Source organism: Sus scrofa, chromosome 18 (genome assembly GCF_054392235.1).
Source record: "Sus scrofa isolate SSC_HxYL_T2T_F1_AM1 chromosome 18, Sscrofa_HxYL_maternal_Yorkshire_Landrace_v2.0, whole genome shotgun sequence".
In the NCBI taxonomy this organism is placed as follows: Eukaryota; Metazoa; Chordata; class Mammalia; order Artiodactyla; family Suidae; genus Sus; species Sus scrofa.
The window spans coordinates 48,859,574-48,886,822 of NC_139400.1; the positions used below are offsets into that span (position 1 = coordinate 48,859,574).

Consider the following 27,249-nt stretch of genomic DNA (forward strand, 5'->3'; position numbering starts at 1 on the left):
AATGCAGGACACTGGAGATGAACTTGCAATTATGAGAACAACAACTTAAAACAATCTCGTATACATAGAGACTCTTATATCAAAACTTCAGAATAACTGCAAACCAAAAATCTACAATTGATACACAAGCAAGGACTCTCTGAAGAATAAATATATCTCATAGTAAATAAGTGCATAATCCACCATGAAGGGGGTCATTTGACATCATTCTTGGAATGCTGAAGTCTTCTTAGAACTGATTCTGATTTCCTCTCCATCAAGGAATTTACGACAATTATAATTAAATAACGCAACTGTACAATATAAAAAAAAAGTAAACTTTACAAATCAAATAATATGTTTCAGATTTATATCATAGGAAATGAAAGGAGAGAATCAAAAGTTAAAGAGGCAGGGAGAGGAAAACAGATCAAAGCTGGTGAACATAGAAACAAGAGAAAAAGAAACTGAGTTAAAGAAAGGCAGGACACTACGAACAGGACACGAGTCCAAAAAAGACAGAAGGGAAGGAGAACAGAGATGATCTGATGGACACATGCACTCCATGGAAAAAAACATGGGAGCCAAATATCAAAAAAAGAGAGACATAACTCAGAAACACTTTTTTAAAGAAGTAATATACTTCTCTTCTAACCTTTCTTCAATGAAGTGGTTAAAGATGATCAGAAGTGGTGTGTTGCATCTTTAGGCATACACAGAGCCATGACATCTTTGACTGGTCCCCACACGCTGGGTGACATTAACCTAATGGTTGATTCTGGCCCAAAGGCTAGAAGTTGTCCACTGCCATACTTGACAATGAAAACTATTACATCTTCTGCTGCATTTCCTAAAAAAAGAAGCTAGAAATAATAAATAATACAGCCTCTGAATTTTTTTTGACATTTCATATAGAAAAACCATGAGCCAATTTCTCCTTTGTACTGATTAAGGCATTCCAAAACTGGCACAGACATATTTTTGTTTAAATAAATCACTCTTACAAATGTAATTTTAACCTGAAATTAGCAAAATCTCTTTTATTTCTCTCATATAAAAATCTTACATTTTAATTATAATAAAGCTTGGACCATTTTATAACCTGAATTTTTAAAAGGTATCAGCCATTGGGGTAATAAAAAGAGGATGTTAATGTACTAGCTTCCTTGTAAATATTTTAACATTTTCACACAATGCTAGAAAACTCATCTTTTCCCACTTTAAGCCTAACAGTTTCTTTTATTTATAAAACAACCACATTCAAGTCTTACCAAGGAGTAGCAAAGTTTTTAATTCTGTTCAACTTCTTCCCTTTGAATAGAGAAATCAACTATATAACCTTCTGATTATAAATCAAATCCAAGATATTGTTTGACAATGAGATGCTTTATTAAACTTGATACATTTACTATATAAGAACTCTGTGAAAAAATTGGGGTATCAAATAGGATTTAGGTCTTTGTATTATAAAGGCTGTCCCCAGAAGATGTTATCTCACTATATCCTGTGGCTGAAAGCATACAGATGACCAAAGAGCAGCAACATCCTTTCCTGGTAAGACAAGTTCAACTGACTTGCCCATAGTATTGCAAATCCTCCTAAAAATAAAAAGTCCCGATTCCCATTTCTACCTAGTGTCATCTTGTGGCAGGTGAGCTGGGTGAAGCACCTGGGCCAGCCTTTCGTCTGTGCTTGGCATGAGGTCCATACAGGTTCAGCCTCGGGAAGGCCATCTTCCCCTCAACCAGACAACTCTACTTTGACTATTCTGAGACTCCTTGGAGGGGTGAAACTTCTGGAAAAATGAAAAAGATTGAGAGAAAAGGTCTGAATATTGAAAGGAATGCACAAATGCTCAAATTCGGCTGCACGAGTGCTTAGGGGAAGTATAAGAAGTTAGAAAACAAGCAGTGTCATGAAATGCTTTCTGGTGTGACAAAAACCGAGCAGAGTGTCGCTGTTCCTGATATATCCTTTGTGAAGGCCACTCATTCTCTTACCAGGCATGGGTGTCTCCATGATGAGGTGTTTGTGGTTCGTAAACAGTTCAGTGGAGTCTTGTTCTATTGATCTTTCCTCTAGGTCTGATTCTGGGATCGTAGCACAGCCACCTAGTTGAAAAATATGAACAATATTTTAAACAATGCGTAGAAAAACCTGCCTCTCCCTACGGCAACCACAGCTTAAGACTGTACCAATCATAAAGATAATAAATGATGTGACAACAATCTTCAGAACCAGACCAAAAAGGAAAATCTTAAATATATCTCTTTTGGTGAAAATACTAGAAATGAGGTATTGCCCTCAAAGACATACTGATGATCACTTAATAAAAGGAACAATGCTGTTGTCTTCAAATTTATTCTTTTTAAAGTCAGAAAGGACCAAATCTACAGCATATGTGATATCCACACTATAACAGTACTATAATGGTACCTCAGTGGGAATTTCCTTTAATACCAGAGCATCAGAAACTCTTTCTATATATAAAGCACATCTACTGTGAGGGAAAGAAGTCTTCTTTGAACATCAAGGAAGGCTGCTAATGTTCTGAGATGGTGACTGTGGTGGTATTTCTAGAACTTTACTGGTGTTTCTCTGGAATTTGATTCTACCCCTAAATCCCAACACCTCACAGCACAGAAACAAACACAATTCAACAACAATGCCATGAACTGCATTATGGAAGTTTTCAATTCCAAGTCAATGCCAAGGTGACTTCACAATTCAACAACAATGCCATGACTGCATTATGGAAGTTTTCAATTCCAAGTCAATGCCAAGGTGACTTGAGGATGAGCTGGCACCACTGCACTTTTGAAATACTGGATGTAAGTCATTTGATTTTATCCACCAAAATCTTGTATGGAAAACTCATGTTAGAATTTCCTGACTACATCTGCAACTTGATTTGACTAACTTGCCATCATTTTCTGGAAATGTACTAACATGCTGTATACTGTACATATTTTTTTCCAAAGCCATTCTTCTTATAAATGAAGTGTGATTTTTATTTCTTTTTCTGAGGCTTCTCACACACTGAGTCCAAAGGCCTTCCATATTTGAGTTTGGCTTTATGCATGAGGGGACTTATGAAGCGAGGGTATCAGTAGCACTGATGTGCAAACTACATCACTCAAATGAGAGGGAAGTGGCAAGATCCCAGGTCTAAAGGAAAATACACCTTACCATCCATCCCTCTGCATCAACTCTGAAAAAGAAATCGATGTTGAGGGAAACTTGAGAGACAAGGATTTCCACACTCATAAAATAAGAATTAGAAGCAGCCTCAGAGGTTCCCCAAACAGGAAATGTTAGAATTATCCATCAATACAGTGGAACTTGCCCAGCTATATCTAAAAAGGGCTAAGGCCCCATCCAGAAGGAGAACCAGGCTTATTTTTAATGTTTTTCCAAAGCCTGTAGATCATGGTAACCATAACTATCGTTATTATGTACTTTCTAAGTGCTGAAAATTCTGCCCATATTAACTCAGTTCCTACAAACCACACATTGAAAGAGATAATATTATTATTCTCATTTTACCATCATTTCCTGGAAATGTGCCAAATTTCCTACAAATGGTATACATTGTACTTATTTTTTTTTTTTTCCAAAGCTATTCCTCTTGTTAATTCTTTGCCAAGGTCACACAGATCCTAAGGAGGAAGACAGAACTCACACTCAAACCTGACAACTCTCGAAGCCTACCTTATCTAACCATTTACTCCACAACTCCCAGTTGCTGCCATCAGCCAAAGCTATACCATGGCTGCAGGTCTCAAGTGTCAGCAGGTCTTACCTCACCCGATGACGTAGCAGGTGTGGCTGCCAGGAGCCCTGCTTAGAGTATCATGAGACCAGGGGCAGGCTCAGAGGTGCTGGGACTTTGGACTTCTCCTCCTGGACCCTCCTCCCAGAAAAAAGGAACAGGGTATGTGGAGGTGGGGATTAATGACAGGGAAAAACAGAAAAAAAGAGAGTGCTCCCTGCTGAACAATTCCTGATCCCAAAAAAAAAGCCAGAGAATGGCTTGCTTTCTCATTCTAGATTCATAAATAAGAATCTATGGGAGAAAGCAGGGTGAGGACAGGAAAGCTGTATTCATGCAGCTACTTTTGCAAACCAGGAAGCTTCAGGAATGGGAAGAAGTGTCCCCAGCCAACAGATGGGAGAAAATGCAGTGATCAGTTAGCACTAGTGCCAAGGTGGAGAGAGGCGTCTCCACTGATTAATCAGGGTCTACTTTTCATCCCTGCTGACTCAATATTGGAACAAGTCAGAAGCGTGAAGGTTGAAAAGCACTAGTTCTTCGATGATATGGGCACAAAAGGAAAAGTCAGTCAGACCATCATATAGAAAATCTTACCTAAAAGTCTGAACAAAAAGGAGATTACCCTATGCTTATAAAGTTAATTCACCTCTAGGATTTTTTTTAATGGATTCCAAGCTATCCTCAACTTTTTTTTCCTGCATCCCAAAGCAAGTTATAAAATAGCTGAACTTCCTCCTCACCAGGTGGAATATATTTTATCAACAAGGGAATTGCACTTCAGGAATTTCTACCCACTGTCAGAAAAACAAACAAAACAACAATTAAAAAAAAAAAAAAAAAAAAAGCTCGGGCCCCCTCTGCAGTTTGCTACTGGAGCATGACCTATAAAAATTATAGACTTCAAAGGTCAAGATAGGAGAACAAGCAAAAACAAATGTGACCGTCATCTAGAATATCAGAGATTAAAATCAGAATGCAAAGTAAATTGATATGCTGGTAAACATGTAACCAGCCGGCTTTAAAGGAAAAAAAGCAAAGTCCTAATATGGCGTGTTTGCCTGTTTCCTTGCTGCAAATACTCCTACCATAGCCAGTTTTAAGCAACGAATGTGACATCACCGAGTGTGGAGGTTGGCAGAGATGTAGAGGAGCACACTGTTAGATCACACATTCACCACACAGGCTCTATAGACAAAAATAATCTCCGCAGCATAGACAAGAGTAAAACATAGTAAAATAACCAGTGGAGCGTTTTGAGGTATATTATCTTTGTTCTTAATACAATTTACTTGGCTATAAGTTTACATAATTTTAATTCTTTTTTTTTTTTTCATTTTATGGCTGTACCTTTGGCATATGGAAGTTCCTGGGCCAGGGGTCAAATTGGAGCTGCAACTGCAACCTACACCAAAGCCATGGCCAAACCAGATCCAAGCTGCATCTGTGACCTGTGCTGCAGCTTCCAGCAATGCCAGATACTTAACCCACTGAGCGAGGGCCAGGGATCAAATCCACATCCTCATAGAGACTGTCGGGTTCTTAACACGCTGACCTAATAACACGCTGACTCCCCATAATTTAGTTTTTATTAATGACTGAATTTATTAACTGGCTCATAGAATTCCTAAAAATTCAACAAGTGGTTCTCACCAGTCAAGCCAGTGTGAGCCAGCTCCAGCACTGAAAGTGGGCTTGTTTGTAAAGAGTTTAACACTATGTTTTGAAGCCTCAATTCAAACTGTGGCTCAGCATTTACAAGCCAAGTGACCTTCCTGAGCAAACTATTTCACTTTAAAGAGCCTCAGTTTTCTTACCTATAAACAGAGACTATATATACCAGCCCTGCTTTATAAGGGAGAAATGGATGAGTGTATGTAAGTGCTTGACATACTGAAAAACACATTAAGCTGTGACTATTTATTCTCAGGTCAAAGTTAGGAACACTGACAGAAGAGTAGAGTGAACAGCCCAAGACATAAGTCCGTAAAGGTGGGAGTCTGAAGGGGGAGGGTTCACACGGCTGATACCACCCAGGAGGCCAAAAGACACAGGGCTGCAGCAAAAAAGAAAGTGCCCAGAAACCTTAAAAATGTGGCCACCTTTGAAGCTGACTACTCTATTGACTCATAGTACTTGATCTGCTGATTCTATTTGATATATATTTAATTCTACCCCAGATGAGTTCTGGTGGCCCAGCTTACCGGTCTATCTACCTTGTAACTCAAGTAGCCTAAAGGAGGGCTTGGCCAGATAGTACACATTTTTAAAACTCTGCAGGCCATTTGGTCTTTTGTGCAACTACTGAGTTTTGCCACTGTCTGGCAAAAGCAGCCCCAAACAAAATGTAAATGTGGATGAGTATTAGCTGTGTTTCAATAAAACTTGATTAAAACAGGCAGTAGGCTAGATCTGTCCCATTTTGTATAAGCTTTTTGTCAAGCCCTGGCCTAATCCAAGGCTCACAGAAAGCTCCTCTTCATATAGCATCTGAATTCTAAAGGTTCCTAGAGGCATTTAACACTGCCAGGTTATTTAATAGTATTACTATAATAATAATAATGAGGAGGAGGGGGAGAAGTAACAGTAGCAGTTCTTTAAAAGAATATTGTTTCCCTAACTACTATAAATGGTCTTTTTGTTGAAAAAAAAAAACCAAAAAACAAAAAAAAAAACAGACCTTAATTTTTAGAACAGTTTTAGATGTACAAAAAATTTTAGCAGAGAGTACAGAGAATTCCCATGTATCCTCCACACAGTTTCTCCTATTGCTAATGTCTTGCACTGGTTTGGTACATTTGTTATGATCAATGAACTGATATTTATCGATCATTATTAGTTAAAACCTATAGTCCATTCAAATTTCCTTAGTTTTTACCTAACTTCTTTTTTCTGTCTTGGGATCCTATCCAGAGTGCCCCATGACATCAGTAGTCACGTCTTTGGCTCTTCTTGGTGGTGACAGTTTCTCAGACCTTCTTTACCTATGATGGCCTTGAAGTTTTAAGGAGTATTGGTCAGGCATATTGCAGAATGCCCTTCTGCCAGAATTTCTTTAGTGTTTTTCTCATAATTAGGTTGGGGAAAATTTTTAAAGATGATTTCTTTTCATAAATTCTTAGAGTTTCCCATATTTTAGGACTGTCTCCAGGTGTTCATTTTTTCCCCCTCAAAAGTGAAAGCCAAGTGGGCAGTGAATCGGGGAAGTCACTGAAGGGGAAGGAGGCCAAGAGCATGGTTCAACTTAGACTGGGAAGTTCTCAAGAGTGGGTCAGGCTGGGTCCCAGCTGTCGGACCCAGGCAGGTTACCAGTAGCCCCGTCTGTAAAAAGAGGGTCTTAATGAGGTCTATTGTGAGGATTGCATGACACCGTGTATACTGAACACAGTGCTCCACACGAAGGACACTCTACCATCCCCGTCTTCTTTGAATTTTCTTGGTGTAGATGCACTTTCCACACCATTTCTGTGTAATCAAAGAACTTTAGATTTTAGTGAAACCACCTTCATTTAGGAGACACCAAAACAGAGGCTAGAGTGTAGCAGATGCCCATATATGCCAGAGCTAGTTTCTGATTTTCCTGCTTCCTGAACTATTAGAGCTTACTCAAGAATACCTCTTTTTCCAGATTTGCTTGAATTGGCTGTTCTGACTAGTATTTCCTTTCAATGATAGGGAAAACCCAAAAGGTTGGCAAGTTTTCTTTGGGTATATTTTAGGACTTTGTAGATTTATATTTTTGCAACAGAGACCTTTACAATCAACTGAGTGTACAGGTGCAAATGTTCCATTCCTTTAGGGAGGAGAAAAATCTTTTCTTCTTTTTTCTTCATATATTTAAAAGGAATCAAACAAGGAGACACTGAGAATCACAAATGATCACAAATGCTCTGACTTGCCAGCCAAAGAATCTTCTGTTCACATGCCTGAACTGCCACTAAGAATTAAAAACAGTAGAAACCTCAAAAATATACACCAGTGACATTTTTCTTTTAATCAAGATTTACTTGATGGATAAAGTATTTTTTGAGGTTAACATTCAGATTCCATTTCAAAGATTTATAATTCATGTGAGGTGTGGGGAATGGGTGATTTGAAAATATTTCACTCCCTTAAATATGAAGAGCTTCCCTAAGAGACTATGAGTAGTCAAAAATTCTGTGTAAACGTATTCACTTGAAAAAGTTTTATTTTTTATCCTTTCTCAATCTCTTTCTCCCTCTCTAAGTGCACACATGTCCACACATAAGCATATATACATGAATAAGAGTTTTCCTGATAATTCTTCTCTATCCTATTCATTTTTCTACTTTTAAATATCTTTTTTTCTAGCCCAAAGAGCATGTAAGCTATAGAAAACTACCATCCTACTATGTGCTTGTGTAGCAATTTTAACTGAGTATTTAGAAATTTTTTTGACAAAATGAAAGAATGGAAGGAAAAGGAGTGGGTAAAGAGAAGAGGAGACAGAGGATGAAAAGGAAAAGTGGGAGAGGAAGGATGAATTATCAACATGTTCCATTTTTCTGTGTGTACACATTTATGTAAGATATTTGGGGTGACTTCCTGAAGATATAGATGATAAAATATTAAAGTATAAAAAAATACAATAGCTGGAGTTCCCATCGTGTGCAGTGGTTAACCCACCTGACTAGGAACCATGAGGTTGAGGGTTCGATTCCTGGCCTCGCTCAGTGCGTTAAGGATCCGGCGTTGCCATGAGCTGTGGTGTAGGTCGCAGACGGCTTGGATCCCAGGTTGCTGTGGTTCTGGCGTAGGCCGGCGGCTACAGCTCCGATTAGACCCCTAACATGGGAATCTCCATATGCCTCGGGTGTGGCCCTAGAAAAGACACACACACACACACACACACACACACACACACACACACACACACACAAAAGAATGCAATAGCACTTAGAAAGATTTAATGTAGAATAGGAGGTATAGGTAGGAAGAATTGTGGATAAAATACAGATAACGACTTCCATGGGGATAAAAAGCAAAAAGCTCTGGAGGAAAAGTGAGGCTGCATTTCCCCTGATTAATACGCCACTGATCCCTCTTTTTCCACACTGGACTTCAGATCAAAGAGCCCAGTCCACCTCATACTTGGACTTAACATTTTCTTAAGAGCACCCCATAATTGGTAAAGCCATGCTTGTTGGAATTTTTGACGAATGATACGTGTGTGCGTGTGTGTACGCGCGTGCTGAAGGGCTCTTTAGAAAGCCAAGATTTCTGTGAAATTGGGTTTACAAAGGTGGTTACTAAGCAAATACTCCAGAAAAACACTTACATAGGCAATTGTTTAAAATACAATAGGCACATACTTTGTCAAAGCGTATCTTGAAAATAAAGCCCTCAAGAACGTAATCTATCAGTGAGTTCTTATCAGAGCATGGCAAATCAGGTTGACATCATATGGTTGCACTGCTCCTCTGAAGGAGAAACTGGAGAGCATTAAGTTGATACCTTTCTCATCTCCACTTGCATTCTACTCTTTACTTTGCTGTAATGTGGAGGCATCCCACCCTTAACCTAGTACAATTTTACAGTTTCAAAACTCAGGAAAATTGGGGAGGGGAAAATGCCTTTTATATAGTCTTAGGTTTCCAGTTCCAACATATGATATCTCTTTTTCTTTGTTTCTTTTAAATCCATTCTATAACTTTTCTTTCTCCTGGTATTTTCAGATAACATGATAACTGCACAGACAGTAGCTCATTTACTACAACAGAAATAATAACGGTTAACAGCAGAGAGGCAGGTGAAGGTCACCATGATTTTTGTCTGACATGATGCCTGTGGAATGTCTGGGAGTTCAGTTCCACTGTTAATAACAAACTTTGTTCCCACCACAGCCAGTAAGAACTCCAAATGTGTTCAAGACTACGCATGTACCTATGTTTGTAAAGATTTCCATTTCACACCTTTCCATTTCAGAGACCAAGTTTGTGAATAATGTAGAGTCTAATATATTTTAAAAGGTCTAGCATGTGTCTCAACAAGTTCTAAAACTCCCATAAAGGCTGAATACTAATTCCCTTGGGGTAGAGGGGCTCCAGTCGGGGAATCTGGACTTAAGAGAGCAGGGTCCTGCTGGCACTAAGATGTTTCCACAACGTGAATAATGATAGGTGTCCAAGTATTCTTACTTAGCTGGACCACCACTTAGAATTTAGGTCCACTTAGTACAAAGGATTAAGAAACACAGGAACATGGCCATTTTCATCCATTGATTATTATATAAACAGAATGTAACAAGCAGAAAAGAAGTCTTATTTACAAAAAAAGCAAGCACTGTCCATAAATCCTACAGATTGGAATGGATCCAGGTTAAGAATTTCTCCAGATGTCAGTCTGTAAACAGGGCTTCATGAAATGAATTCCTCAGTTAATTGTTGGTTAAGAGTAACCTCTACACTGTGTTAGTGCATTATGACCCCCTACCATATGCAGGTGAATCATCTGGCCCTACAGATTGTTAGTCAGTCATGATATAACAGAACACCGGGGAAACAAGTGGGATAAGCACAATTTCTTCTGATACAGAGAGAAGGTCCCATAACATTACTGCTCAGGAACTTGGAGCTTTGTCCACTGAAGGAAATGAGAACTCTCACATTTATCTGCATTACATCTGTTTTTCTAACACATTTAGTTCTTAACCTGAAGTACTTGGAAAGACACACACCCAGTAAGAACATAAACACGGAACTTAAAAAAAAAACTACTCACTATTTTGTTAAAGTCTCCAATCACAATGTTTTCCCACATGTTAACAAGGCCATTAAATCCTCCAAACAGGAATACAAAAGTATTACCCAGGCACTGAGAAGGCGGGGAAGAAGAGGAGTTAATATTTGTGTTTCCTTGCCAGTTGATCGATGTCTACGGTACTCTGTGAGGAAATGCAAGATCTATTATCTTTTAAACTAGACCTTTTCTATAGTGGTAAGTACAGTACTTTCTTGTTCAATAAGAAGGTGATCATGGTTTTTAATTTCCACTTTGTTTCTAAACCCCATGGCAATCCAATGTACAACTGGGAAGACATGAATTTAAGACATTTCCATTTCAAATACTTTCCTCTCCTAACTCCCTCTTCTGAGACCAACTTTCTCTCAAAAGTACACATGCACAAATAAAACATTATAGCTAGAGTTGAGAAAGAAAGGAAGCCAATAGTTCTGCAATAATAATTTCTAAAAAAAATGAAATAGGAAGAGCATAACTCTACTTTGCCTGGACAGCACATAAGAGAGCCAGTGTTCTTCACAGCTTCTCTCTTGCATCAAGTGGCTATTAATTCCTCAGTGATCCTGGCAACATTTTTTCAACTTCAGTTTCTTTCCACAACCCAATTAAAAGCCATAATCTTGACCAAACTGCGTTGTTTTTAATAATGACAGAGTCTAGGTGGTGATTATGAAACCCAGAGGTCAGCTGGGTCACTTGTTATAAACAGGTTGAGGGAAAAGAGTAAAGAACACAACGGCTCTGGAGAGCGCCTGTTTCATCATATTCTTTCACACGTATTGAGGAACCTGAATAAGCACTCATGACGCATTCCAAAACAGCACTGTTATCTAAGGATACCTTTCTACAATAGCACATTAAACATTGTCATATTTTGCAGAAAAGGGAAACACACACAAGATGACAAACCAGCCCACTGATCATGGAAAGGGACATCCAAAATGGGACATGGCAAATATCATTATGTCTCCAGCAAAGTCACATAAGTCTGGGCCTTAGTTTCCTTTTTTCTAACGTGCAGAAAATAAAGCATTTACTTTATGAGAAATGAAGATTAAATTAGTTAATGCTTGTAATATAGTTATCACAGAGAGAGTAAGCCTCCAATAAATGCTGGGCTATTATTTTTAGTACTAACCTGCAATATACGTTAGTCATTATGTCACAGCCAATTACGTATGAGATTACAGCCCATGAGCATAGTATGAAGTTATATTTGATGATCTAAAAAATGCTCAGGTAAAAACTGAAGACAGAATGCGCAGACCAGTGGTGGAATGTTTCTAGCTGGATGCAATGGCCAAAGGTAAAATTATTCACGAGACATTAAAATAATTCACTTGAAAAACAGGGCACACGTTCTTTTCAAGACAAAATCACTAATAATCTACTTCCTAGGTAACCGTACTTCTGAGATCATAACAGGAATTTTAAAAGGGCTAAATGATGATGATGAGGAGGAGGAGGAGGAGGGATGCAGAATCACATTCGTTGTTCTCTATTTACCAGCAGTGCCATTACTACTGAGAAATGCAAACCCACAAGATAATATGACATAAATGGACAAAACATTAAGATAAAAGGGTAAAACAGTGTCAGGATTGCTTTCTCATGGGAAATTGAAATGGCCAGCAGATGAACCTTAAAAGAGGAAGTCTGCTGACCTAGTGTTACTAAACATAGGAGGCAGCCAAGGAGCAGAGGAATAAAGCAATGTATTTAAATGTATGCCTTGAAGGAAGCAAACACCAATTATTTTTATATGACTTTAATTCTCCCAGTGAATTCTTTACGGGTGTTGGCAAGTCCTTCTGGAAAAGGAGTGGATTATTAATGAAGGATCCAGTGGCAACCACTCACCAGTGCTCTAAGAAATAACGCTTAACAAAGGGTTATTTAGTTCATACTTCATTTCTAAAGCTATAGAAATTTTAAGAATCCTTTAAAAAACAGTAAAGTACTATGTTCACATATACAGTCCTTTCTATTTTAATTTCCAGATGGTTCTATAGCCTGCATAATAAACAAATAAGCTTCCCACAGGAAAATAAACACATAGAAGAAAATACTTTAATTTTTTTTCTCTCATGCAAAGAGTGGATGTTTAATATATATTTGTTGATTTGGAAAGGAATTCATGAAACTCAAGGAAATACATAGGAAATACAGTCTTTAAAATGTTAACTTTGAAGAATGTTCTACCACATCATTCTGGATTATGAGCTGGTGACAGTCCACTGATAAACAGGGTAGTAAATCTGGGGAAATGTCCAATCAGTTCCTGTAGTTTTGTTTCTCAAAGATTTAGCCCATCTACTCTAGAAAATTCTCAGATTATGTAAAATGAAATCTCTCCAGCTAACATCTTGCTCTCAAGATCATGACCCTGGAGCTAGACTGTCAGAATTTTAATTCCAGCCCCAGCATTATTAGCTTTTGTTTGTTTATTTATTTAACTGGTTGTTTCATCTTTCTAGCCTCAATTTCCTTATTTTTAAGATGTAGATAATAATTGTACCTAGCTCATAGGGTAATTATAACAATTGAATGAGTTAATGTATGTAAGGCACTTCAAACAGTGCTGGGTTCAGAGTGAAAAATAATGTTATAATAATAAATATTACTATTATTCTCATAATCTTTGCCTTATATTGACAAATTCCTTCACTGAAGCCTGGGGTACTCATGTAAGCTGAAGAAATGGAGTGTGGTGAATTTTCAGAAGGCAGAAAGCAGGAGCTATAGCTCTCTGACCTCCAGGAAAATAAACTATCATGTTAACTAATCAAGGAAAACTTAACAGGTTGTTTGGCCTGGTGGGGAAAAAAAAAAAAAAAGCAAGGCCCAGTAGGAAATAACAGCTTGATAAAGAAAGAACAAAGCCTGGGGTCTAGATCAATAATAAAGGACAATAGTAAACATCAAGTCAGGAATAATTTACTATCTCTTGATCCCCACTTTCTGGCAACTTCCTCCATTTCTTTGCTCATCTTGACAGCAAAAGTTCTCCAAAAAATCACATGTATTTTCCATTTTCAATTTTTTCCTTTTTCTCCTACATTCATCCCAGTTTAGACTTGGCCTCTATCACTGCACAAAAGTTGCTTTTTGCAAGGTCACGAATGACCACCACACTGCTAAATCTGCCAGGCAGCTTTCAGCCCTCAACTTAATTGACCCATTAGCAGCATTTGATACAGCTGATTGTCCCACATTATTTAAAACTCTTTCTTCACTTGACTTCTAGAAAGCCACATGCCACTGATTACCCTCTTACCTCACTGCATGCTCCTTCTCAGCATCCTTTGCTGGTTCATCTTCTCCCAAACCCGTAAAGATCTGGTACTCCAAGCACTCAGTCTTTGATTCTCACTCTCTTGGTCACCCTATCTAGTCTCATGGCTTTAACATTTTCATGTTGACAATTCCTAAATTTATAACTCCAGCCCTGGTATCTCCTGAATTTCAGACTCGTATATCCAACTACTTATTCAATATCGCTATTTGGATATCTTACAGTATCTCAAACTCAGCATGTCCCAAACAGCAGTCTTGAGCTTTCCCCCAAACCTGTTCCACCCCACAACTTTTCTCATCTCAACTTCATCCTCCAGTGTCTTGAGCCAAAACTCTTAGGGTTGTTCTGGACTCTCTTCTTCCTTTCACACATTAAGGTCACTCTGTTGGGAAATTCTGTTGTCTACATTTAAAATATATCCAGAATCAGACCACTTGTCACCACCTTCACCACTATTACACCTTGGTACAATCCACCATCATCTCTTACCTAAATCATTGCTAAAGTACTTACTTTCAAACTGCTGGCCACTTCTACCTTTGATTCCTCTACAATCTATTCTCAATACAGCCAGCAAAGATCCTTTTAAAATGAAGATTATATTATTATTTTCTTCAAATGGTCCTTCTCAGTTCATCCAAAGAAAAAGAACAAGTCAGCCACAAGGCTGTATATGGTCTGACCCCGCTGATCTCATCTCCTACCACTTGGCCTCACTACTGGCCTCCTTGCTGTCCCTGGCACATGCCAGGCTCATTCCCTTTACCTGGAACACTTATCTCTCTGATCTCTGCAAGAACAAATCCCTCACTTCTTTAAGTCTTCATTCAAAAGTGGCTTCTCAATCTAGCCTTCCTGACAACGCAATTTAAAATTATAATCTTGTAAAAGCTCCCTGTTTGGACATCTCCTTTTCTACTGTATTTATCACCTTTCAGCATTAATAGTTATTATTTTCTAACATACTATGTAGTTTACTTATTTATCATACTTATTGTTTATCATTGCCCCCTGCTAGAATAAGAGCTCCAAAATTGCTGTTATCTTTGTCTATTTTGTTTGCTGCTGTATCCCAAACCCTAGTACAGTTCCTGGCACACAATAACTACCAGTTGCCTTGAGTGAACAACTTTAGGCTAAGAGATTAGGAAGAAGCAATGGAAACCAAATTCATTCTATTTATATAATATTACCTGCCTGTTCCACTAAGGGGTTGGAAAATAATCACTGCAGAATGTAGCACAATACCTCTTCTTCCTATTCCCCAGCACACCTGGTTGCTCCGTGGATCAAAAAATATTCTCAAGAAGTTCTTTGTGTTAGTTAATACACATCTTTAAGAAATTAATCTTCCTGGATGATAACACTTGGAGAATTTGTGAGAATAAGTAGGTGCAACAACAAAATGTTCGGTCCAGAAATGAAATAAGATCCCAGTAGTAATTTCTGGAGGAGCTAAAGTTAAAAAGAAGTAACAGAGCACTTGTAACTCTAGTTTTTGATAATAGATATTTGTGGATGAAGGAACTGCAAAGGAAGGTACAAAGACATCTGTCTGCTTGGGAAATTTCTTAAAACGAATGAAAAAGGATCTATCTTATTTCCACTGGGGCATCAAGTTATGGCCTGGAACAGTTTATTTTTCCCAGGCTACTTCAAATCTAAACCTGTTTTTAAAAGCAAGCCCAACGAAAGATTAGATAAACAACTGGACAATGTTTTTTACACTCTGGTAACATAAACATTTCAAATTCCTCCCTAACTCTTGACTAGCATAAATCTCTAATTCCAGAGAAGGTGACATATCCTCAAAGTTTAAACATTACTTTGAATTATTCACATTTACCTCCATTTCCATCTTATCCTTTTTTGGCAATAAAAAGCCAGGTTTCATCCAAACTATGGTAGTATGACTCTCTTCCAATTATAAAACAACTTGGACTAACCCCAGCTCTGCTTTCTTAGAAGATGGAATACAGCAGCCCCTCCCAACATTTTTTCCCCCTCTTCTTTCTTACCTCCTATACATCCTGCACTGCCCCTTTTCAAATCTAACTTTTAAAAACACAGGGGGGAAATGTGAAGCTGTCTGCCTATAACTGAACTATGACAACAACTTTTCAATGGTGTCAAACACAAAGAGATAGGTTCCAAGAGTCAGTAAGGCAAGAAAACATCAGGGAGAGGAGAGCCACAAATATTGCATTAGCAATTCACTCTAAATCTCAGAGGAGCATTTCGAGACTATGATGCTAAAGTTCACAACAAAGAATAAATGGTTGAGAAGAATCAGGAAATAATGAATAATGAATTGGGGAATTCGTCCCACCAATTTTAAAGGCTATTATACAATTATGACAATTACAACAGCAACATCAGAATAGATGGAGAGGAAAATGGAAAAACATAGAAATACTAGGGATAGTTCTATTTACATAAAAATACTTACTATACTTTATAAGTGTACTTCAAATTAGTGGAAAATGATGTATTACCCAATAAATTGTGCTGGAATTGGGATAAAATATTTAAAAAAAAAAACCTAAAGTTAGGTAGATATATCAAATGAATTTCAGATGGCTAAAATAGCTCAAAAAATGTAAACAGAAAAAAGTAAGGAAAAAATTGGAATCAGTAAAGAAAAAAATGAATAGACTTGACTACTAAAAAGAATCATGTTTAAAAATCCAAACAGGGAGTTCCCGTCATGGCGCAGTGGTTAACGAATCCGACTAGGAATCATGAGGTTGCGGGGTTCGGTCCCTGCCCTTGCTCAGTGGGTTAACGATCCGGCGTTGCTGTGAGCTGTGGTGTAGGTTGCAGAAGTGGCTCAGATCCCACGTTGCTGTGGCTGTGGCATAGGCTGGAGGCTACAGCTCTGATTTGACCCCTAGCCTGGGAACCTCCATATGCCACGGGAGCGGCCCAAGAAACAGCAAAAAGACAAAAAAAAAAAAAAAAAATCCAAACAAATTACCTTAAGCAATATTCAAAATAATACCAAAAGCTCAGAAAAAAAAAATGTGTAACATATATGAGAAAAAAAATGAATTAATTTCCTTTAGATAAAAAGTGCTCTTCAAATCAATAATAAAAGGTAATTCTGTGATTGACAGAAACATGGGAAAGGATGAAGAAGTAATTCAAAGAAGGAAAAATATAAAGGACTAATAAACAATAGGAATAATGCTCATTATTACAAAATTATAATAACAATAAAAAAATGGCTAAAAATATTATTAAATGCCACCTTAAAAATCACCACAGATGCACAATTAAAATACCAGTTTCCATTTTTTATATCAACAAGATGAAGAAAAAGAATGATGACCACTGATACTAAGGAGGAAGCAAAAATTCACAGTGAACTTTTAAATCAAGAAGCATTTACTGGAGAGCAAGATGGAAGGAAGCAGGAGCAGGGTTTTCAATTCCATACCCTTATTCTAAGGCATAATCAAAGATGCAAATAATATCCTCATGCAGAAAAAGAATGTATACTTACGTACGACTGGGTCACTATGGTGTACAGCAGAAATTGAAAACACTGTAAATCAACTATACTCTAATTTTAAAAATCCTCAACACAGAAATATTTAAAATAAGTTAAAAATAAAACTAAATATTCAGGAGTTTCTGTCGTGGCTCAGCGGAAACAAATCTGACTGGGCTCCATGAGGATGTAGATTCGATCCCTGGCCTCTATCCGCTGGTTAAGGATCCGGAGTTGCCGTGAGCTGTGGTGTAGGTCACAGATGTGGCTTGGATCTCGCGTTGCTGTGGCTGTGGCTGTGGTGTAGGCCAGCAGCTACAGCTCCGATTCGACACCTAGCCTGGGAACCTCCATATGACGTGGGTGCAGCCCTAAAAAGCCAAAAAAGACACACCAAAAACAAAAAGCAAATCTCAATACTCAGCAATCAGCGTTAAGCAGCTGTATACTCTGTTACATATCTCTCACTCTAAAGATCTTGCAGGTAGTTTTCTGAACAGGCTTGGGTTTGCCACACTCGTTTGCTCTTTCTTATTTATGTATGTATGTATTTATTTATTTATAATTCCTCTTTTACTCCTATGACCATGATTTTCTTTTTCATTTGCTCTTATTTAAATTATGTCCTCTACCAGGAATGTCTTCTTCTATTTTCCTTTAAATTCATGTTCTTCCTGAATTAGTTTAAAGAATAACAATAAGAGCCATGGTAATAATTATAGAAATAATAATTATGACAACACTGGGTAACATTTATTAAGTGCTTTAAAGAGGTAGTTGTTATTCTAAGTGAGTTACATATAATAATATTTAATTCTGGTAACACCCATACAAGGTAATGTTTTTATTATTTTGACTTTATAGAGGAGAGAATTAAGGCATACAGAGGTTAAATTATTTACCCAAAGTCATACATCCAGTTAATGCCGAAGCAGTGATTACAAACCCAACCCAAAGCATACCTCAAAGTCTATGTTCTTAGCATTTGGCCTCTCTAGGCCACCGCTTCTATAAAATTTCCTTCTATCCCAAGCCTAGAGTCAGGCCCTAGCTCTCGACCTCACTGCATGCCCCTATATATTCTCTATGAGAGCACTTCACACATGGTTTGACATATTTATTTGTGCATCTCCTGCACCAGACTCAGGATTTTATCTTACTCTGGTTTGTAGCACCTATGAATAAGCATGGTCCCTAGAACGATGATTGCTTTTTGTACGTGTTCACCCAACACATAATTACTAAATCCATGCATAAGAAAATTGGAGAAACTGAATGAATACCAAGAATCAAAGGAGAGAACTCCATACAGAGAGGGAATCAAGAACCTAGCATAGACAGACAGATAGATAGTTGGACAGAGAGACTACCTAAGGATGTTTCCTTACTGGAGGGTCTCAATAAATAACCACAATGTTCCACAAGGGCTGGGAGAAAAATTGTCTGTACAATAATAAAAAAAGGGATAAATATGAAAAGAAAAAACAAGCGCATGCTAATCTAGTAAGAACTGAGAGTGAATACTTCCGGAAATTGCGTGTGTGTGTGTGTGTGTGTGTGTGTGTGTGTGTGTGTAAATTCATGTGAGTGAAAAGCAAATTGAAACAGTATATGTTATGTATACCATGGCTTCTATGTTCTAAAAGCCCTGTAAGGATAAAAATGGGATCATATAAATGATTTTGGAAAGGTTAGAATATCACTGAAATGTTAGTAACTGTCATCATTCTGGAGCCAGTAAAGGCCTTTGTCCCAAAATGCCAAGATAAACCCTCCTGGTAGGTGATACTTCTCCTGACTTTCATGAAAACAAAACCAGTCATTTATCAGCTGGGCTCTGTTTGTTACTACTGAGGGCTGCTCAGAGAAGTAGATCTAGCAAAAGTCTCTGAATAAGTTATAACAATTGGTTCTTTATTTGATGTCTACTTGTCAGGCAAAGATAGAGCTAGACAGGCCATAAAACAAACCTTTGTTTTTACAGGAACAAGAAAGGCTGAGGTAAAGTGACTTTTTATGTACAAGAAAATGGGCTTAATGTGCCCAGGCCATGATGTTTATAAAAATAAAGACTCGGGATATGCAGTGAACTTCCATTTTCCCAATGAGAAGAACTTACTACTATTTAATTCTACTAGTAAAACTACTTATTTTTGAAAGTAATGTGCTTTATATTTATAGTCTTTCCCTCAAATATGAGTATAAAATATCTTGGCCCAAAGTAGTCATTTTAGAATTAAAGAAACCATTCTTCTCATACACACAACTTTGAGTAAATGGTAGATAAACATTTTCTTTGAAGGCCATGGCCAATGACTAGTTGTAGGTAATAAAACCACTTGGTATGGCCACTCATTGATACCAAAAAAAAAAAAAAAAAAAAGAAAGAAAGAAAAAAATCTTTACTTTCGTCAAAGGTTCTATCCTGAACAATATGGGTTACGATGTAGAGGAGGTAAAAAACATCTAACTTGCCAAGATACTGAACCATGGGTTTCAGTGATATTCAGCCTATACAATTAAAAAAAAAAAGTGCAGAATTATCTTAGAGCCCTGGTTGAGTCCATCTCCCTATGTGTTTGAATTAGAACGTTTTCTATTGTGCCCCTTTCAGTTATCTCTAGAGGAGACAAATGAATAACCCTTATCTGCCAGTTTTATATTAAAATTTTCCCCTCAATGAAATTATCCTTTAACAACTTCCCAGGACACTCTCTGTTTCAGTCTCTTGTAGGATTCTTTGATGTTTTCTCTGGTCTTTTACAAGCAGCATATGGGTGTCCATCACTTAAAAAAGAAAAACAAAGTCTCATCTGGGAACATAATGAATAGCAATCATTTTGGATACCAAAAAACCCCCCAAAAACACAGTCTTACTTCTTGATTATTACCCAACTGCATTTCTATCTACTTCCATAAAATTATTTCTAAAGTGCCTACAATTATATTATGTGGATGCTAAATACACACATTTAAAAACTTTCAATTTCTTACACTGTCTCTGCTTGGCAATGCCCCATGATAAGCTTTCTGTTCTCAAGTGATCATGCAATAGATGTGTCATCAACTGACCACATTATCTGGATGAACTGAGCTTCATAACAGAAAACCGTCTAGTGTGCTGATAAGGGCACAGTGCTGCAGCTAGATTCATGAGGCTTCAGTTCCAGCTCCACAGGTGTGTGGTCTTAGGCAAGGAACCTAATCAGTAGAAGCCTCTGGTCAGTCATCTAAAACCTGGAGGAATAACAGTACCTACCTTGGAATTTTTGAAAAGATTAAATGAGACAATCTATGTAAAGATAAGCCAGGCATACAAATACGGCCAATAAATATTAGCAACTCTTGTTTTTGTATCATAAATAAACTAGTTTAAAAAGACGATAAATAGAAATTTTTAGTCAATTGCTGCATTTTTAGTATTCCAATTTTGAATACCAACACAAAAAAAGAATGTTCTTCATTACGACTACATCAGCTATGAAACTAATGTTACAGACTAACTTTTTTGGTTGTTCTATCCCAAATGAATGAAATTCATCTAGTTGAACATAAATTGCTCAGTTTTAAAATTTTAAACAAACATTTGCCTTAGACTTAGAATGAAGAGGTTGAGGGAATTGGGTAATACTCTAATCTGTCTTGAACAGCTTGGCTGACATTTTATTTTATTTTTTTTAACCACCACCAAGGGTACTGGGCAGCTCACTAACAGTCTATTGAAAAGGATTTTGAAGTCTGGTTGTTGTCCAGGTCATCTCATAATTTAAATTCTCTTCACCCAATCATTAAAATGACAGGTAATATCCCAGCCACTGTTGAAACTCTTTTATGTTTGAGGCTCAAATTGATGGAAAACAAACCTCAGTGCCTCAGGACAAGGTGGGGGCCAAACCTTCCAAAGAGAGTAATAAATATATTCAAGCTCTTAACAATTTAAAAAATAAATTTCCCTTGCATGACACAAATAAATAAGACTAATTTGAAATGGTGAATAGCTTGCTGACTTGGCCACGTTAGGAACAAGACAAACATACTGTCCTGTTCCATCTCAGAGAGAACAGGGTCTTTTGTCCTGGCTCCTTTTCAGCTCATAATGAAGTGTTTCAGAGGATGAAGTAGTTAGCCTTTGGAGGCCCCTAAAGGACAGGATGAGTTCCAAGCCAAATACTGAAAAGGACAGTCCCTCAAAAATTTTCCCACTTTTATTAGGGATTTCAAATAGGAATACCCAACAACAAGATTTTCAAGCTGTTAGGACTCAAGGCCAAAGAGTGAGCTTGAGCCTTCTGAACATGAAGAAAGAGACAGCCCTGCAAACTGAAGGGAACACAGAATCTGCAAAACTCGACAGCCTAAAGCCAGGCTGAATTCTCTCCTTTGAACACTGAGGATTTTCATGTTCTCATACTTTTAATGCATACTTCCTTCAGGCTTTACTCCAATGCTTCATACTAGATCTTGCATATGCTTTTTCTTTACTAAGTGTATTCTGAATCCAGATGGAAGACTCTATCACTTCCCTTTGTCGCAGAGGTAGGAAATACATACTGATATGGAATAGATTTTAACAGCTCATGAATCTCAGAACATGGCCATGATGAGTCCTTCCTAAAAGGCAATGCAACATAAAAACAGAAATTTCTACCTGAAACCCCTGTAATATTTTGTTGCAGGCTGTGGCACAAGAGATTGTGCATGGTAAGTAGTAACACATTCGCCCACTCTTATTCACCTTCTAAGAAGCTGAAAGGATGAGAGCCAACAGAGAGCATGTAGCATCGATTCTTCTCTGTCCTCCTCTACTTGGGAGAGGTTGGGATATCTATTTTTTTAATCATTTCATTTTTTAAAAAGACAAATATTTACCCGCCTGAAGTCCTGGAGTTCAGAGTGGTTAATCATCCTATCGCCAGTCCTGTTTTAGTCAGATAAGGTTACACAACAGGAGAAAGCAGATAAGCACCCTACTCTAGAATAGAGATGATTTCTTTTTAATTAGGAGTAGGAAACAAACCCAAGCTTTAACTTCAAGAAATGGGGTTTAAAGCCTGCATGCTTTAGGGAGTTCTCTGGTGGTCCAGTGGTTAGTATTTGGTGCTTTAAACACTGCAGTTTGGGTTCAATCCCTGGCCTAGAAACTAAGATCCCACATCAGGCTGCTGTACACCATAGATAGAAAAAAGTTTTTCCACCTCCTCCAAAGTATAACCCCTCATAAAACTATATATTCTCTATGACTCCCAGTTCAGTAGATATACTTATTTTCCCCTATACCAGTAATTAGGATTATTCGTGTGGTCCCAGAGGATCTCTGGCCCTGTTACTAAAGATGTCAGGAAAAGAAAAAAAATATATCAGGCAAACATCTTCCTGTCTCTGCTGCCAGGATCTTATCATACAATTAGTTGACTGGACTTCTGAACACGTATGTGACCTTGAATGAATTCTTTCAATTCTCTGGTTCTTGTTTTCTTCTCTGAAATTGTGCCTACCTCATTGGGTGATATAAGGAATAAATGCTTCAATATATATAATGAGCTTAGTGAAGCATCTGGCACATGGTAAACATTACATAGGTACCTGCTGCATTCCATTGACTCAGGGTTGGTAAGAAGCAAGAGGCCAAGGGTGCAGCAAAAACTGGAACTTAAAAGTGATATTCAAAATAAGCTATTCAGCATCTTCTTATAATTACTATTTGAGTTTTAAAATAATGAGACTATGTAACTGTAGAAGAAAATACAAAATATAATATTTTCCTCTATAACCTGGGATTGGAGGAAACTTTCCTAAGTACATTCAAATTGCAAAAGCAATATACCAAAAAATAGGAAAAAATTAAATGATCATTTCAAAGACATAAGATACATTTAATATTAAGCATCTATTCCTGATAAAAACTTGTAGCAAATTAGAACTAGGAGGAACTTTCCTTACTCTGATAGGAAGAATTTTTATACTTTCCAATTGTTCTTCCATTTTCCTCTTTCTTTTTTCCTTGCCTCTTTTTAGGCTATTTTTCTCTTTCTTTTTTTAAAATTTCTTTTAGTAGTTGTCCTGCAGATTATAAAATACAAACCTGATCTGTAAAAGTCAAAAGTTAATCACTACCCCAATAGCTTTACCTTAAGTGTATTTGTTTTTAAGTGGCGATCCTAGATCATGTTTGTAGCTCTTATTTATAAAAATTTTTATTTTAAATACTTTTAGACTTACAGAAAAGTCATAAAAAATAGTACAAGTGCCCATATGTCCTTTACCTATATAAATCTTATATAACCATAGTACAATTATCAAAACCAGGAACTTAACATTGATATAATATTGCTAGCTAGTTAACCTACACATTTTGGTCAAATTTCACCAGTTATTCCCTAATCCCTTTTCTGTACCAAGATCCAATAATGGATTGCATTTAATTGTTATACCTTCTTAATCTCCTCTAATCTGTAAGAGTTTCTCAGTCTTTCACGACCTTGACACCTTTGAGATATACTGATGAGTTATTTTCTGGAAAGATTTTCAATCTGGGTTTGTCCGGTGCTTTCTCATGATTATATTGAGGATGTGTGTTTTTGTCAAGAATATCAGAGAAGTGACGTTTGTGCTCTTTTCAGGGCCTCATATTGGGCTTATATATGTGACTCATGATGTTGCTAGGTCTTCCTGCAAGTGAGGTTAACTGTGATCATTTAAGTTGCTGTCTACCAGTTTTCTCTGCTATAAAGTGATATTTTCCCCCTTTCTAACTAATAAATGTATTGGGAGGATACCTAGAGACTATGCAAATACCTTATTTCTCCTCAAACTTTCTCCCATAGGTGTTTGCATCCACTGGTGGACTTCACCTGAAATAATTATTATTGTGGTGTTTGTCTAATGGTGGTTTTGTATTTCCCTCACTCCTTCTATATTTATTAAATGGAATTTTACTGTAAGGAAGAGCTAACCCTTCTCACCCATATTTATTCAGTTGTCAATATGTGTTCATGGATATTTATTTTATTCTGTGGGTTATAATCCAATACTATCATTATTTACTTTATTGCTCAAAATTGTTTCAGCTTTGGCTGTTGGGAACTCCTTGAGGCTGACTTTTCTGTTTTTTGAACATGTTTTCAGGCTTTCTGGCATAATAAGATGTTTTAAGCTCATCTTGTGTTTTCTTGCCTCTGGTCTGGAATCAACTCTTTCCCCAAGGAGCACTGGTTCCTTTTTTGGTTACTGTTCAAGTTTTACAATTTCAAAATTTTTTGTCTTGTAGATGAAAAGACTAATTACTTTTCATTTTTCATGTGCAAGTCAAAGTACATTTGGATGTTCTTTGAATATTGCAAAATGGTTTTCTACACACAGGACAATGCTTACGATAAAAAAAAAGTAAGAAAAACAGAATATAAAGCTACTATTTAAGATAATCGTGCATTACCTTTATAAATAGCCTTATTCCTTTTATTAAAGATGGTAACCAAAACTTGGGCACGAGGGGTACTTAGTCCTACTAGTACGCCATTGCTTCTAGGTGTTCTCAGCAAGCAGGGCAAGGGAATGTTATGCACATCAACCACGAGCACATGTGTGCACGCACACACACACACACACATACACATCCATTTTGCTTTGGAATTCATGTATTAGTATAAAAACAGATGGATAGTAAAAACCATGAGTTCTATTATTACCTGTGGTTTCAGTCCAATATTACAGGGTTCCCCCTTCCATAATTCTAATCTCTTTGTTTAATTTAGTACACACATAAAAGCAGTTTAATAACAGACAACCCACACCTGTATAAGAAACACTACCAGGATTACTATATTGGCCCTTAGCTTCACAATGTCCAGTCAAAATACTGTTTTCCAAAATTACCTAGGTCAGTGCTTTTCTTTCCCACTCCCTTCAGTGTGGATATGTTATTCATTCACAATAGAGTTAGGCTCACTTGCTATATTTTGTATTGCATTTTGGGTTGCCCTATATCCTGCTTTTATTTATCCATTTATTTTTGTAGAGGGAGTATGCAAAAGATTACTATGGTTCCAAGGGTCAAAGTAACATAAAAGGAGTTCTTGGAAAAGAACTGTTCCCTCCTCATCTCTGCTATCATGTTCCCAGGTGCCTACCTCTTTCCACCCCTTTACCATTCATTTCCTATAGGAAAACCAATCTTTTTAGTTCCTGTTTTATCCTTCCTGTATTTGTTTTGCACACATGAACAGACACATGTATATTATCTTATATACCCTCCTTCTTACTTTAAGGGACAATTACCATAATATTATTCTGTATTTTACTTTTTTACTTAACAGTACATACTGTTTAACATGTTTTGAAGTTAAGCTTTAACTTGAAATTAGATAAGATTCTGAAACAGAGGGAATCTATGATGCATGATGACATTGGCAAAACCTCCATGGAAACAGTAAGGAAAAGTCATATTAATTCATTTACACACTCAATTCAAGAAATACTTTTCAGGAGTTCCCATCGTGGCGCAGTGATTAACGAATCCGACTAGGAACCATGAGGTTGCTGGTTCGATACCTGGCCTTGATCAGTGGGTTAAGGATACGGCGTTGCAGTGAGCTGTGGTGTAGGTTGCAGATGCGGCTCGGATCCTGCGTTGCTGTGGCTCTGGCGTAGGCCGGTGGCTACAGCTCCGATTCAACCCCTAGCCTGGGAACCTCCATATGCTGTGGGAGCGGCCCTAGAAAAGGCAAAAAGACAAAAAAAAAAAAAAAGAAAGAAAGAAATACTTTTCAAACACAATATTCCAGGTACCACAAGTTTCAACATCTTTAGCCTTAAGGAACTTACAATCTAGAGGGGAAATTTGAGAGTAAAGAGGTAATTCTAATACATTCGGGTAAGTGCTATGACAGAGTAAGTTATAAGGGGAAAGCAGGAGAAACACAAAACCTTGACTTGATGACTGGGAGGAAGGAAGCAGGGATGTCAGAGCTTCTGGAAGAGACATCATACAAGCTGAAATGTGAAGGTCAATTAGGAACTCGCTGGGCAAAAGTAGTAAGGTAGTAAGAGCCTACTGCAAAGATGAGGCCATGTCCAAATGTGTGGAGTAAAGAGAAAATCCAGCTTGTTCACATCATAGAGTGGGAGACAAGGCTAGCAGAAGGCATTGATGAGATCACGATGTGATGAAGGGCCTGTTACCATGGTGAGAAATTTGGACTTAATCCTTTGAAACAATGGGAGCTGCTGAAGTTAAGATTTAAGCCAAGGAGTTTCTTTACACATAGTGTGAAATGCAGAAAATGTATTGAAGAAGACAGAATAAAGGAAAAGAGAACAGGCATCTGCAACAAGATAAATTTAGCTGTAGGGGTGCCCTGGAGTAAGCTGGTTGCAGCGGAAAGAGAAATGATTTGAGATGAGATTTTATGTATAAAATGGATTCTAGCTCGGGCAACTTAATAGGTGGTAGTATAATCCTGAGATATGAAATACAAAGAGAAGTAGGCTTGGAGTAGGGCAGGATGTGGAAGATGATGACTTCAGTTTCTGAGAATGCTGAGCCTAAGAAGCACATGTCGCGTTTAAGTGGAGAAGGCCAATGAGCAGGATCTAGAGCTTGGGAGAATTTGGTGAAGATACAAATCTGGAAGTCATCAGCATGTGTAAAGTAACAAACGACAAAAATTAAAATCAGCCAGTAAGTGAGAAAAGAGTCAAGCACAGATCCTGAAAGAATATCAACTTCCCAGGACAAGCAGAGGAAGAGAGGCCCATAAAAGAGACTGAGAAGGACCAGCCAATGAGATGAGATAACTAGGAAAGAGTATGATCACAGAATTTGGGGGGAGGGGGGATTAAACAGGGAGAAATGGCCAATAGCACAAAGTGCTATTCCAGGTCAAGAAAGATAACAATGGAGATGATTTAAAAAAAAAAAAAAAAAAAAAAAAAGCTTGACTTTGAAAG

General features: G+C 37.5%; 1 protein-coding gene across 30 annotated transcripts in view; it reads right to left on the reverse strand.

The window, feature by feature from the left end:
• Positions 1-635: 635 nt before the first annotated feature.
• The window catches only part of BBS9 (Bardet-Biedl syndrome 9), a 444,711-nt gene continuing 418,097 nt past the window's right edge, over positions 636-27,249 (reverse strand). For 22 of the 30 annotated variants that reach the window (XR_014834282.1, XR_014834284.1, XR_014834273.1 and 19 more), the window contains 2 exons: positions 1,980-2,090; positions 1,347-1,774 (listed from right to left, as the gene is read on the reverse strand). Coding sequence is in view for 13 of the 30 variants with exons in the window: in XM_085005856.1 (XP_084861982.1) it covers positions 1,743-1,774; positions 1,980-2,090 (143 nt within the window). In the remaining 17 variants the exon portion in view is untranslated. Of the gene's footprint in view, positions 843-1,346; positions 1,775-1,979; positions 2,091-27,249 lie in introns of those variants that run through there. The other 8 variants (XR_014834269.1, XR_014834281.1, XR_014834267.1 and 5 more) reach the window with 3 other exon arrangements.